General features: G+C 45.8%; 1 protein-coding gene across 1 annotated transcript in view; it reads right to left on the bottom strand.

Annotated features, from left to right (window-relative positions):
* Window positions 1-15,635, bottom strand: part of sh3tc1 (SH3 domain and tetratricopeptide repeats 1) — a 36,877-nt gene that overhangs the window by 10,390 nt on the left and 10,852 nt on the right. The window contains exons 11-21 of the mRNA XM_083789286.1: window positions 15,101-15,445; window positions 14,459-14,620; window positions 13,978-14,192; window positions 7,271-7,595; window positions 6,596-6,812; window positions 6,077-6,217; window positions 5,194-5,418; window positions 4,141-4,327; window positions 3,299-3,449; window positions 1,648-1,770; window positions 609-759 (exon numbers count right to left, since the gene is read on the bottom strand). Coding sequence (XP_083645412.1) covers window positions 609-759; window positions 1,648-1,770; window positions 3,299-3,449; window positions 4,141-4,327; window positions 5,194-5,418; window positions 6,077-6,217; window positions 6,596-6,812; window positions 7,271-7,595; window positions 13,978-14,192; window positions 14,459-14,620; window positions 15,101-15,445 — 2,242 coding nt within the window. The remainder of the gene's footprint in view (window positions 1-608; window positions 760-1,647; window positions 1,771-3,298; window positions 3,450-4,140; window positions 4,328-5,193; window positions 5,419-6,076; window positions 6,218-6,595; window positions 6,813-7,270; window positions 7,596-13,977; window positions 14,193-14,458; window positions 14,621-15,100; window positions 15,446-15,635) is intronic.

Raw genomic sequence — 15,635 nt, 5'->3', positions numbered from 1 at the left:
ACTCAATACACATGCTCGCTGCACACTGCGACCGCACTGCTGGCTGCATTGTCTACAGTATAGTACAGCTACACCACACTGACAGCACATAATGAGAAGTCAATGCCAAGAAGAGCAGACAGTGTGAAAAGCTAAAATAACCATTTGATAATCTTTTAAAAGTGCAAATTAGAGTTAAATTATACACGTGTAACAATAATACAAAGAACTTGAAAGAAAAAGGCAAAACTTTAAATACAGGAGCAGCGTATACTTAACAGTAAACATAGATGTCTCCATGCATAGACACATCATTTCTATTGTCTCTCCCTCTGTCTGATGTAGGGGGTCGTGTCCAGAAAGCATGGAACCGGTGCTCTGGATTATTGGATATCATGTCCAGAGAGCGCTTTTTACACATGTTTTTTTTCCGTAAATGAACGGGATACTTGAATGATCACACTACACCGTCACACAAATGTATTAATCTCAGACAATTCAGGCATTTGGCAGACACTCTTAATCCAGAGCGATTTACAGTAACCAAAAAACATATTAAAAATAGCAAAGCCACAAGCTCGAAGGTTGTAGATCATTGAGCAGAATTAAAGTTTTGAGATGTGACGTACCCAGAGTGACGCTGATGTCCAGCGCCGTCTGTGCGAACTCCACCGCCTCGCTGTACATCTTGAGGCTGAGCAGCAGCTCCGTCAGTTTGTTACACATCCTCAGTCTGGTTCTGGTGCTGCCCGTCTTCACTGCGATGGGCAGCGCCCGGTCCTGTGGGGGCACCACACACACACGCACACGCACGGCACAATACACACTTCACTATGACAGTAGATTTCTAGAAATACACACACACAGAGCAGTGGTTTTAGGTCCATTATTTATTGTGCATTTGAGCCACAGACCACCATTTGATGAAATGTAGCTTCTCAGACCCAAAACCATGCTGTACTGATGTTGTTGGTATACCATAAGGAGAGATGACGGGCGAATGTTGATCAAAATAACAATTCTTCTACATTTTCTAATTGTGTAGACTTCTTGTAAAGTATGTCATGCAGATATTTCATAATAATTTAACTCTTGAGAGTGTAAAATGAAACCTAATCCATTTGGTTTCCATTTGTAAGTCTCTTCTTTCTGCTGACGACACCGGAGGGAGACCTCTGAGATGTTGAATTACATTTCGTACCATTCATTCATACATAACAACGCAGAACCACCGGACATACCGCAGTAAGGGCGGCCGCGACACTTTGTGATCGGCTACTTTCAGTGTGCAGCAACTACTTTAACTCGAGCTTGAGAGTGCATGCTATAGGCTCATACCTGGTAGGAGCAGAATTACAGTATGTTAGGGTCATCGGTCATACTCTGTAGAAGCAGTGTAACAGTATGTTAGGGCCATAGGTCATACTCAGTAGAAGCAGAGTGTACAGTATGTTAGGGTCATAGGTCATACTCAGTAGAAGCAGAGTGTACTGTACAGTATGTTAGGGTCATAGGTCATAAGGGTCATACTCTGTAGAAGCACACAGTCTTATCTCAGTCCTAACAGAGTGTACAGTATGTTAGGGTCATAGGTCATACCCTGTAGAAGCACACAGTCTTATATCGGTCCTAACAGAGTGTACAGTATGTTAGGGTCATAGGTCATACCCTGTAGAAGCACACAGCCTTTTCTCGGTCATGGCTGCTGTTGAAGAACACGTCTCCTGCTGCCTCCAGCAGACCCAGGATGAAGCTGGTGTTTCCTGTTCCCAGACCCATGTCCTGAGCTACCTGAATGAATGAATGAATGAATGAATGAATGAATGCATGAATGAATGTGTCTCCTTCTACACCAAGTGGTTTTACGTAAACGTGTAAAAGGACTAGTTTGTCTCACAAAGGAGGCAAAAAGGAAAGTTTAGTCACATAACGACTCCATCTTATTCTGTAGAATCTTGTAAAAATGTACATGTATAGAGGGTATGCGCATGCTTAAAGTGAATGGCACATCGAGTGGCAAATCGAGTGGCAAAGCAACGTGCAAAGTGAGTTTAACATTGTTTAATGCAATCAGATAGGACTTTTCTGTTTGGATGTATGGGCTGTCAAGGCCAGAAAGTAGTTTTTTGCCACTCATTAGGCATTCCTGCATAACTTCCGGGTTTGATGATGATGTCACGCGCATACCCTCTATTGTACAGTATGTATGTTTCGCACACACACACACACACACACACACACACACACACACACACACACACACACACACACACACACACACACACACACACACACACACACACGCACGCACGCACGCACGCACGCACGAATCTACGGCCATGCAATATGCATGGAGATTACTCAGAGGTGGTAATATTTTTTGTAGTTTGTAATTTTTTAGATAAAGCGGTTGATGTACAGATTCAGAAGGTACGATTCACTCTACTAAATGGTAGGTTCCTGTATCAACAAGAATCTGCTGGTTCCAAATCATTGTGTGCAGTGTGTGATTCTACAACAAATGACCAGTTATTTCACTAAATGACCGCCTTTTCACAACCACTGTAACACATATGTAGGCTACTGTACTGTACAAACAAACAGTATATACACAAACATATACTTAATGAAAGAATGTTCAGCTGATTGTATACTGTGAGTCTTACAGGTCTGACTGTAACTCTGAGAGTGTGCAGCGTGGTTCACTTTCTACACTCTCAGAGTTAAATTGAAGTCCCTGTCCACATGTCTCACATGGTGTTATAAAATTGCATACAATCATGGCCATGGTCTTTATCCAGGACAACTTACAGTTGTCAACTAACAACACGTTACTGTCACAAACGTTGAGTGTCACGCAGTGCGACGTGTCGGTCGACACTCGTCGCTCAAATCATAAATCTCCTTACATACTTCATCAGTGACTAATGCTGTGTTTAATCAGAATCTGATTGGTGTTCGGTGTGTGACGTCACACCTAGGTCTGAGCTGATTGCGTCACACCCGTTTTCGGTGGGTGATATTGTAGTCCGAAAACCAGATTGTGACTGCAAGAAACTACCAGGTTTTCCAAAGATTTGACCCGTCTGAAGTGAGTGGTACTGTACTGTACTGTACTGTACTGTACTGTACTGTACTGTACTGTACTGTACTGTACAAACCCTCCTCCTTGGCCTGTGTGTGTGTTAGGCTACACAACAGTGACACTTGTCAAATGCTAAATCCGTGCTCGGACAAAGCCAGGGACACACATTGTTGGGCAATGGAGTGGCTGCACCACTCACAAAACCAAACAGACTGTTGGGGTGTGGTGTCAGACCTGGATGTACAGGTCAACCAGCTCCGTCTGACCCAGCATGTGGTAGATCTTCCCTGCCTGCAGCCAGCCATACGCCTCCTTCTCCTTACGACCCAGGTCGATGAAAATACCCAGACTCCTCTTGGTGTAGTCCAGAGCCATCCGGTAGCCTCTGACCATGATGACACACGGAGACCATTTAGGGAATGTTAATTGGTAAGAATCTGACAGGGGTTACAATTCAATATATTGAGATATAGAGCGTCGCGGCCTCTCCCCGACGAGAGGCCCGGGAAATAATTCCCCGTTCATTTTCCCCATAGATTTTTCAAAAAGTATTTATTTAAAGACGTTTACGCGGCAGACAAAGCCAACTAGGCTCGTGACAAATCATGACGATAAACACAATGTTTTAGGCCGATCAAATAATTAGAAAGGGGGCGGGACTGCGACGCTCTATATCGGCTTCTAGCATGTTCATTCAAATGGCTATATCTAACCAATCCTAACAAATTATTGTATTATAGAATTTTTTATTAGTTGATAGTGCTAAAACCGTGTGTTTATTGTGTATTTAAATCCCCATAGTAGCAGCTACTCTTCTCCTAGAATGACAATATGGTATTGTATGTATGGCATTGCATAAATATAACATAACTCACCGACCATAAATATAATTTCCGTACACACACGCAAACGCGCACACGCAAACATTCAAACGCACACACAGTCATACCGCACCCACGCATGCTCACACACCCGCACGCATGCACACAAGTGTGCAAGTGTGTACGGATATTATATTTATGGTCGGTGAATTATTTTATATATATGCACACACACAGCACCCCATAAGCAGTAACCTGGGTGTTCCCAGGCTGAGGTAGCGCTGGCTGATGGCCTCCAGGACGTGTCCCTCCTGTCCTCTGTCCCCATGTCGCTGCAGCAGGTTGACCAGGTGCTCGTTATAGAGGATGCACTGTCCCAGGGCCCGGTCGGTGCTCACCTCCCCGTACAGGCGGCACAGCCTCTGGGTGGCGCTCAGCTGGCCTGGCGGCATGCATGATGACACAAATGGTGCATGTCGTTTTGTACTAGCCAATGGTGGACACTAGTATCTTACATTAGTACATTAATTGGACGGCTTGGTTTAATGCTTGACTCTGATTGGTCAATCGCTGAATTCAGCTGTGTGTTATTTCTGTATGACCGGCTCCGCTCTATAACAAACCGCTGTCTAATGGAAGCCTCAGAGCACCTGCTGTGCTGCTTGGATTTTATGCTGTATCCAGCAAGACAGACATGTAAACAGACACACAATGTCATTTACAACTAAACATTGCTTTCAAGAATGTCTTTGAAAACATTTGAAGTGAGAAATAGACGATTCAGTAACCGAAAATGTATTCTATTTGATCAACACCGAGGCGACCGTGTTGCGCTGGGCGGAGGGCCAGCGCAACACTTACGTATGAATACTTTCATTACCGTAAGCAAGCAAGGAAAAACGGTGGCCGAGATTAGCTGCTCACGGACACACGGACGGACGGACGGACACACACACGGACGGACGGAGTGCAAAACATACTCTCCCCACATGCCTTCGGCCTGGTGGAGACAATAATCTGGATAATTGACAGTGAGTGGTGTCAATTATGGAGAACATTACTGACATGATGATCAGGTACTGACGCACCGTCAATTATCGCTTACTTATTGCCCCTCGGGACGTCCCTTCATGTCCCTCACGCGAGGACTAAGAACTTCTGCATTTCTGTCTGACACCAATTTGTGCACCGAGTTGGAATCAAAACCTGCTCCTGTTCCGCAACCGAGACTCGCAACCCGCATAAAACAGAGAACATGAAGGGGAAATCATTGTGTGCGTGCGTGTGCGTGCGCCTCTCTCTACTCACAGACAGCATGGTCCGCGTACACAGAGAGCAGCAGCGCCCACTCCAGGCAGCCTTTAGCGTTGTGCAGGTTTCCCCGGTCCACATAGTGCTGTCCCAGCTCCAGTAACACTGTGATGAAGTTCTCCTCGTGGTGGTCCTCTCTGTCCAGCTCAGAGAAGATCTCCACGGCACCGAGGAGATGAGTCTCCGCCAGGCGTTTAGCACCGGCCTTCAGGCACAGCATGCCTGGAGAAACACAGGAGACTGACTAAAGTGGGCGTTGAGACCTCAAATGTGTCTATTTGTTATTTTGCATAAGAGAGGGAGGACAGGTCCCGTGTGACACATCCATTGACAGACAAAAAGGAATGAAGTACTGGAGTAAATGCCTTATTAATTAAGTGACTAACGTTGATTAAGTGGCTCGTTTTGTCGTTTGGATACCAGAGTCTTGACTCTGGAATAACACAGCGGCAGTGACTCAGTCTGCTTGGGAAACGTAAGGTTCCCAGTTCGATCCCATGGGCTCCCCTGAGATAGTGTCAAAGTGTCCTTTTGCAAGACACTGAAGCCTCTAACTGCTCCTGATGAGCAGGTTGGTGCCTTGCATGGTTTCCTCCGCCGTCGGATTGAGAATGTGAATTCATTCATTCATTCAAACCATATTGACGTTGCACTCATTTGCAATGTCATCGAGATACATCACAGTACAATTTAATTTTCACATCAACATTGGGAATGGCTAAATGTAATTCACATTGGAAAGGTCTTTGGAGAAAGGCCCTATATAAATGTACCATTTACAGTGTTTTATTGATTAAAGTCCCTGATTGTAGCTTTAATGTAATGCGATATCATTATGTTATGTTATGTATAATAAAGAGGAGCGGTAAGGGTTTCTCACCTAGATTAGCCAGAGCTACAGCCCAGTTGTGTCGGTCCTCAAACTCCTCGCAGATGTCGATGGCAGACTGGTAGCTCTCTGCTGCCCTCCGCAGGTCACCCATGCGCCGTAGGGCCACGCCGCGCATGTTGAGCACCACACCTAAACACAGCCAAAACAAAGTGTATTTTATTTCAGTGGGGCCTGAAACAATTAATTCTTATTTACAATTTAGGTGTTTAGCAGACGCTCTTAATCCAGAGCGATTTACAGTAAGCAAGAACAACACATGGTAACACGACAAATACATCAAGAATCATAAGCAAGCTAAGAACCTAATAGGCCTACTGTTATCTGTCTAACAGTAGAATATCTGTACAGTGAAGCTACGAGTATACATTATGGAGTGTCTAGTCTACTCGGACTATTTTGTCAAACAATGAGGCTAAAAAGGCCATCTTCACCTTTCTGTGACCCTTGACCTATCCCCTTTGGAATAAAATAAAACTACATTAAAAAAAGCATTAATCGGTAACAGACCTTCCTGCGGCGTGGTGCAGTGCTCCGGCATGGCCGCCAAGATGGCGTCCAGGATCTCTACCGCCGTCTCCGGCCGGCCGGCGCAGACGTGGAGCCACGCCAACCACACGAGGGCGCTGTTTCTTTCGGGGGCTGCTGGCACAGGGGCGAGGCTCTGAGAGGACTGGGGAGGGCTGCGGATGACCAGCGCGTGCATGGAGCGCACGGCGCGGCCCACCTATAGCGTGGATTTGGACAAGCACATTTTAGATTTTAGTTGTAGTCGTAGTCTTTTGGATAAAATTCCATTTAATCATCCGAAATGCTTTAGTGTTAGTCTAGTTTTAGTCGACTAAATGTCTTAGGATTTGAGTCGACTAAAATGTGTTTCGGCAGGCCTTGACGGCGTCGTAATGGCAGATTTTGCACTTGGTTGCGCTCTGAAAATAGCCGATCTACAAGCTGTAGATGCTGTAGCGCGACGCGTTGTGAGGCTATTTTCAGTGCGCAACCAAACATAAAATGTTCCCTCCTTAACATTTTAGTTTAGCTTTTAATCCGTTGACGAAATTGTCCGTACATTTAGTCATAGTCAGTTTTAGTCGTCATAGCTTAATTTATTTATTTTTTTCGTTTTCATTCAGTTTTCCCCCTGGGGAAAAAAGGTAGTCAAACGTTTTTCGCCAAACGACCCACCATGCCGTGCTTGTGGAACAGCTGTGAGAGACACAGAGTGACGGCCTGACTCAGGTCATGGTGCTGGTCCTGACTGATACCATGGTGCTGGTGCTGGTCCTGACTGATACCATGGTGCTGGTCCTGACTGATACCATGGTGCTGGTCCTGACTGATACCATGGTGCTGGTCCTGGTCCTGACTGATACCATGGTGCTGGTCCTGCCCTCCTGGTCCGTTCAGCGCCGTCGTAGCAGGCTCCTGAGTGAAGGACAGCGCCCGGGACAAGTAGGGCGCTACCTGAGCCGGAATGGAGGAGCCGTCCTTCTTGATCCTGAAGATGGGGCTGTCGCCATAGTGACATTTTTCATTGGTTTGGTCGATGGTTATAGTTAATAATTGATGGTTGTTTTTGATTCATTGATTAAAAATTACATTTACATTGCAATTACACAAGTTCAGTCAGACAACTCACGAATAGATTAAACAATATTTATTTGCAGAATGAGTAACAAGTGTGCATATGATATTTGACTTGGCGTTCGGCTCTGCTGGATTTCTCCCTGCTCGGCATGATTAAGCAACATCATAAAACATAAGAGCAGGGAGATAGATATACAATAACCCCCCCCCATGGGGAGCATAGATAGCAGAGCCCACCGGTGGTGCTGGGGTGGTGGTGGGAGAAAACATCACATACAACCGGGAACCATGAGCAGAGGAAGGCAGGAAGAGCATGGAGTCTAGTGAGCTTAAGTAGCCTGCCCAATTGGTCAGCTGACTGCCGCATCGGCGAATGATGTGTGAGACTTGCACACACTTATACGCCCACATAGTAATGCAGCACGTTAACCCCTTGAGTATAGAATGAGCCTTTTGAGCATGGCAAGATCCCCCCTTGAGGTTGACTGACTGAACTGACTCCGCGAGCTGCGTTTGATTTCAGTCAGACAACTCACGAATAGATTAAACAATATTTATTTGCAGAATGAGTAACAAGTGTGCATATGATATTTGACTTGGCGTTCGGCTCTGCTGGATTTCTCCCTGCTCGGCATGATTAAGCAACATCATAAAACATAAGAGCAGGGAGATAGATATACAATAACCCCCCAACACACATACCTTCGGTGAACTCTCACCGTCGATCCGGGCAGGTGACCCACTATGAATGCACAGTGACGAAATGCAAATATGCATTTCTGGAGCCTGCACGGATTTGCTAACCCCCCCAACAAAGCAGAACCGAGAACGCCCTACGGGAAGACTCAACCGATACACATCCGGGCAGATGTCCCACTCGATAGTGACAAAATGCAACGGCTATGCATTTCTGGATCCTGCACGGATATTTTAACTTTACGTGAGCTATGTGTAGCCATGACTGCGAGCCGTGAGGCTTATCTCTGAGAAAAGTAATGTGTGGGGTGAAAGTCAGACTCAAAACCCATTTGGTTTGGAGTACAAGCATACTAACCTTAAGCTTAAATTGAAAAAGGCCTTGCATGGCTGCGCTCGCCGATAGGCTATTCTTCTATTGCCACTATAGAGGAATATTCTACAGCTGCTTTCGCAGGGCTTACGTGTAGTGCAACCATTCACCGTTATGCCGACGTCCTCTACACCAGTATGAGGAAACGCCATCGGCCTACTGTTTCTCTAGAGCTAAACATGAGCTTGAGGAGAAACTGAACTATAAGCCATTAGCTATAACGACCTGTAGGAACTCTGCCCAGCGAAAAAGGCCTGCATGGCTGCGCTCGCCGATAGGCCATTCCTCTATTGCCACTATAGAGGAATATTCTACAACTGCTTTCGCAGGGCTTACGTGTAGTGCAACGCCAACGTTCCTCTACTGCCAGTATGAGGACACACCATTGGCCCAATTACGCAGACGTTCCTTATGAGGAAACACCATCAGCCTACAGGAATTCTCAACCGATACACATCCGGGCAGATGTCCCACTCGATAGTGACGAAATGCAACGGCTATGCATTTCTGGATCCTGCACGGATATTTTAACTTTACGTGAGCTACGTGTAGCTATGACTGCATGGCGCACGCCGTAGACGTGAGGCTTACCGGAACTATTTCACAGATCTTACATGTAGTGCGACCATTTATGTTACCCCAACGTTCCTCTAACGCCAGAGTGAGGAAACCACCATTACCCGATGTTCCTTTAATGCCACTGAAGAGGAACATCAACGAACCATTATTAACATTATGCCACCAATTGAACTACCCCCAGCGACCACCGTATATGCAAGGTAATAGGATTACCATTCCTGATCGAATACAGCACTTGCACTCATTACATCCTGAATAAACAACTGAAAGCTCTTCCGATTAGATGCACATGATGATGATTCATGGGCAGCTGAGGACCATTGGCCTGAGTTTCAGGTGGCGACTGGTGCATCAGCGTGGCAGTAGAATCGGGAGTAGCCAGGGAATGTGCTGAGGAGACCGATAGCCGATTAAGCAGGGCTCACGCCACCTTACGGAATCCAGAACGCAGCCAGAGCAGGTTGCCCGAAGCAGAACTAAAAGACACAAGCAGAGACAGAGTTACTTATACTTCATCCTGACTGAATTAATTAAAGAGTGAATAGGGGATCCTAAGCACGGATCGGAAAACAGAGATCATGCTGAGGGTTGAGATCAGCAGAACAGACTTCCTACACCACACAGCCGAGATACCAATACTTAAAGAGAGAAGCCTTAGATCTTAATCCTAAACTATTTAAACACCCAAGTGATAGAGGCCCTTTATGAATTAACTTACATGAGCGGCATAGCCCTCGTGTGGCCTTTGAGCAATTGATTATGAGCTTTAAATAAGTTAAAATAAGCTTCATGTCATGCAGACCCGAGAACTGTTCGATACCACCCTCGTCCAGAACTAAGATGAGATACACTAGTACTATGTCCCATGCAAGCAATCTATAATGCTGCAGGATCGACAGCACTGCAGCCTGCACATGGGTGATGGTGATGGACTTACTTCTTCGCTAGATACTAGAACCATCACTTTCGAAGAAACCCCAACCGGCCCACACCGGCTGAAGAAGTATTGGTGAATCTCCAGACTGAGCAACCCAGGACATCTGTGATTGTGCTGAAAGAAAGCTTAGGACCAAAAGATCATCTGGGGGTCATGAACCTGATGAACGAATGAGCCACAGATAAAACATGATATGCTTTGAGAAAAAGCATGCCTAGATATGTGCCTGTCCTGAATAGCCACTTATTTGTATTAAATATGAATTATTATTAATACATGTATTAATTAAACATAACGCTAAACCGCTTCTATGAAGAAGCAATGACAAAGGCTACGGTTATTTGACAACATCTATGCAATTAACTATGAATTGATTACTGTCATCCAATGCCATTAGTTGCAATAACTAAGATGAGCAGAAAAACAGCCTTGCCGTGTCATGAGGCCCGAGGGCAGGAGCCTAACTCTTGTTTCAGTAGAGTCAGCAGATTGATGTAGACGTACAGCCCCTGGACGTGACGCTAGTATGACGCAGGGACTTACTCCATTCCGACCATTGGTGCCGAGTGCAGAGGATCGAAGGAGGCACTGGGTCCCATTTTTTTTTTTTTTATAGTCTTTGGAAAGACCCAGCCGGTGATCGAGCCGCAACCTCCCAGTCCGGGGGCGGACACATCTAACCACGAGGCCGCTGGGCTGGTACCAGAAGATGTAGGCTTACAATAAGATTCCACCTGATAAAGTAGCTACCAAGCAGCCGCAGAGAAAATCGGTACCATCCCTACCAACTGCAACGTTGAAAGATTAACAAGATATACCGGCCATCTGCACAACTATAGACTACTTTAACATAGACGTTTAATGAGCACCATGAGCCAAACATTTGGATCCGTCGTCCTGATGACACACTGCTGAATGAGGTGGAATCTGGAGGCTCATTTTGAGACCAAATATGAGGCCTCCATATACCTATGACATGATTATTCTGTTGATACAGGTGTATTGATACAATAGTTTTGAGTCTGATCAATATCGCACGCAGCCATTACTCTGGATGATTACGCAGCAACACCACCACCTCTCCTCATCCTGTCGTCCCTTCACGATAAGTGTCTCCACTTTACCTCCCAAGCCGCACATTTTTTACCCATGGTTATTAACAGGAAATAAGTGTAACTTAACCTTGTGGGAGAGAGTAAGGCAGCGAGTGAGCGAGGCCAAGGGTGGCGGGGGTTTGACTGTCAGTCGGCGCTCGAAGGCGCCCTGAGGGTGGAGGCCTGTTTCAATTGAAACATAGCAAAGGCCTATGCAAGTTTGCAACCAACCCAAACTTATAATGTATCCATTGCAGAGTTAAATAGACGTTAAACGTCATCGCTGAGATGTTTGCCTAATGCTGTTACTCAATACTATAGTGGCACTGAGCGACATCAAATCAATTACTGATCTGAATACAACTGGCAGTGTACATTTCCCAGACTGCACCGGGGAAACCACAAACGATAGGTCGCACAAGCACTGCGACACAGAAGCCAAGCTTGCTGCGAACATAGACATAAGTCTATGGCTGCCTTCCTTCCTCCCAGATCCTCTCACAGATAAGTGATGAATTAATGTTTAGGAGTTTCAATTTAGAGCTCCTGGCAGTGATGTTAGCTGTGCAGAAATGAAGCAACACAGCAAGCTGCTAGCCTACCACCTTCTGAAACATCTTCAGTCCCACGAAGCACTGCCATTACCTAATCCTACTCAAGGACTGAACAGAACATACAATATGAATCTGAAACATTAAAGGTGATAAATGGGCAATGGGACGCATGGTGACAAGACGCTATATACGTATACGTATAAATTGATCTGAACTTCTGACCTCAAAGAGAGTGAGGAGGGTATACACTAGAGTGACTAGACCGGCAGCTAGATAGGCTTGAGGGGCAGACGGAGGCAGCAGTTTGTTAAGGCTTTTAACTCTTCTCCAAGACAGCTCAACCCGGATAGTGAAGCTGAGACATGATACCACGACAAAGGAAGCACTAATCAAATGATGCCCATTGAGAAATACGTCCAAAAATAAACAGCTAGAAACAAATCTACATAAGTAAATAAAGTAGACAGAAGGCTATGTCACTTGACTGCTTGACATGAGATTACTGCAAATGCAATTTGCAATCTTAACCTACTTTAATGACACTGCACATAACTGAAATGGATTGAGATTAACAATAACGTATGATACTGTCCTGCTGCATAGACATTAGTGTTAGCCAGGCATAAAACTGAAACATAATAAATCACAGGGTGAAGGGGTGCTAGCTTTAGCATTAGTTTAGCATGAACAAACCCTCATGGCAATGAGGAAACCTCAACAAACCACATGGCTACAAAAGCAGTAAAGCACCAAATCTATATAGAGATTGCCATTAAGGTAGTTAACTCACAGCAATACTTTCCAAAGCACATAATATAGAAAGTGTTAGGTAATAAGTAAGCAGAGTGTGACTGAAGCCTTGCTTCAAAATGAATGAAACTGATAGGAGACACAACCAGGCAGCTGCAGTTGCCAGATCTTGAGAAAGAAAGCAACTAGGTGTAGAACCATCCCAAACCCTACTAGGACTCACCACATGAGAACTTAACTTACAATATAATACACCCTAATGACTATGATGACTTGAAACAATACATTTCATTGGACAAGGTCATTTGGATCCATGACAGAACACCAGAACAAACTATTGACTACAGAAACCAAGCCCAATGTTGCTTATAAAAGCGCACGTGGCAACCGCTGCACATGAGTTGAGGACCCATAGCTGGAGGGGACAAACACTGCACCTGAGTTGACTTGGCAAAACATCAGCAAAATTAAAACGTGGCTTTGACTGAAGACACATACCACATTACAATAGAAGCTGCAGCACTGTCTGCGCATCCGGCTTAATTACCAGAACAGGCTATTATGAAGCTTGTTGAAGCCACATGATAGAACTCAGCAGCATTAGCAGAAACATATCAAACTCAATATTTTGCATACAACCTGCAGGCCCTTATCACAGCATGGACAGTAGCTGAGAAGCATAATTTAAGCAGCAGTAGCTGCACACGCGGACAGCAAAAGCAGCAACAACCACGAGGAACAGAAAACATCACATACAACCGGGAACCATGAGCAGAGGAAGGCAGGAAGAGCATGGAGTCTAGTGAGCTTAAGTAGCCTGCCCAATTGGTCAGCTGACTGCCGCATCGGCGAATGATGTGTGAGACTTGCACACACTTATACGCCCACATAGTAATGCAGCACGTTAACCCCTTGAGTATAGAATGAGCCTTTTGAGCATGGCAAGATCCCCCCTTGAGGTTGACTGACTGAACTGACTCCGCGAGCTGCGTTTGATTAGTCAAAAAAAGACAATCTACAACTTGTAGTGTGCGAATGGGGGATTGGAAAATGTATGATAATTTTTCAACATTCTTTAAAAGAGCGCAGACAACCATGTAATTCTACATAATGTGAAACTTTGGCCAAGCGAATCGGATGCTACGGTTGTGACACCCATGCACTCAAGTCACCATCCAAAAGCCAATTTTAGTATAATAAAGATCGGCAACAAAGTCTTATGCACACCGTCTGCACTTGCAATGCAAACTTTATTTATAGGCAACGTTTCGGTCAAAGACCTTCTTTGCTCAGTATAATAAAGACCCAAGTGGGCCTCCTACCCGTAGAAGTGTGCAGTGTTCTGCAGGACCAGAGCCAGGGCGCTGAGGGAGTCACTCAGCCTGGCCGAGGGGTGCAGGGAGGCCTGTCTGCTGGAGCTGAAGCTGAGCTGGGGCAGGCCCAGCTCCCGGTACAGTCTGCCCAGGAGCAGGTACCCATGGCTGGGGGAGACACTCCCACCTCCGGGGGGGCCCGCCGCCTCCTCCGTGGAATGGGGCTGTCACCAGCAGGACACTTGCATTTTAGTTGACGATGAATTGTCACACTAATAATTTGCGATTAACGATTTAATCGCGTTTCTTAACGCGCTTAAAACGTGTCACTTCGCGCCACGTTGTAAGCTTGTAAATCTGCTATTTCTGTTTTTTTTTAATGTGTGAACATTTTTCAATATTGGACATTATGACAGATTATGACAAAATAACTGCGATTGCCTCAAATAATTGCAATTAGACGATGAGGTAATAATCGTGGCAACCATACCGTGGAAAGAACCAGGAGTCTCTCGATAAACGGCACGGCGCCCGCTGCCTCGACGGCGTCGCCCCCCCGCCTCAGGTGAAGCTTGGCCAATAGATAACAGGCGCGGGCCTCGGCCATGGCGTTGTGCGACAGCACGGCTTTCTTCAGGACGTACTTCATCACCTAAAGGTCATTGGAGACAAACAATTGCAACTTCAGGACATATGCAACCGCTCCATAACCAAAACGACAATTCAGATTTACAATGACTCTACCCTCCCTCCTTGCCCTGAATTTGAACTCTTAAAAAAAGAAGGATTACAAGACTGTTGCGCCAATTGCAGTGGACATTTTAAATAAGAAAATGCTTAAATAGCTCCACCACATAATCCCCTCAGCCCATGATCACTGTTTCTGTTATGTGAATGCATTTCATACAATTACTGTATTTTAATGCATTTGTGTATTTTATGTAACTAGACCGGTGCCCGGCTGTAGAGCACCGAGTGGGTTCCTGCATACACTACTGAGACAGAGACGCGGTGCATTCATACATACAGTAGATGTTGTTTTTATTGGTGTATTCTGACTGCCGGTGTGCCAAAGGCAAATTTCCATTTAATGTCAAATGGACAATAACATTTTCTTGAATTATTGTTTTACCTCCGAGTCCTTGGTCTCCTTGGTCGAGTCCTCGCTCTCCGCGCAGTACGGGAAACCCATGAGCAAGGCGCCGACGCGCTCCGCCAGCGCAAAGTACTTCTCGCCGTTCTTCTGCACCAGGTACACGGCGGCCAGGCTAGCGTAGATGCTAGCCAGCAGCCTCATGTCCGCGAAGCCGTCTCGCGGCACGCTCAGCGCCTCCTCCAGGTAGACCCGGGCCTGGCTGAACTTTGACCTCCCAGCGCACAGCTTGCCCAGCAGGAAGCACAGGCGGCTCTGTGACCAGTACAGACGCTTCTTCCTCGCCGCTTCCCGGGCCGCGCCCAGGAAGGCCGCCAGCTCGTCCTACAGTGTCCATATGATGACAGGCAAAATTTAGATTTTTAGATCATGAGATTTTAGTCGACTAAATCTACAGTTGATTTAGTCAACTAAATTGTATTTTGGTGGGCCTTGATGGCATCGTAATGGCTGATTTTGCACTTCATTGCATGCTGGAAATAGCCGATCTACAAGCTCACAACGTGTCGCGATG

The sequence above is a fragment of the Protomyctophum parallelum genome (assembly GCF_964188405.1).
Source record: "Protomyctophum parallelum genome assembly, chromosome: 18".
Taxonomy (NCBI): Eukaryota; Metazoa; Chordata; class Actinopteri; order Myctophiformes; family Myctophidae; genus Protomyctophum; species Protomyctophum parallelum.
This window is presented reverse-complemented; position numbering and strand designations above follow the sequence as displayed.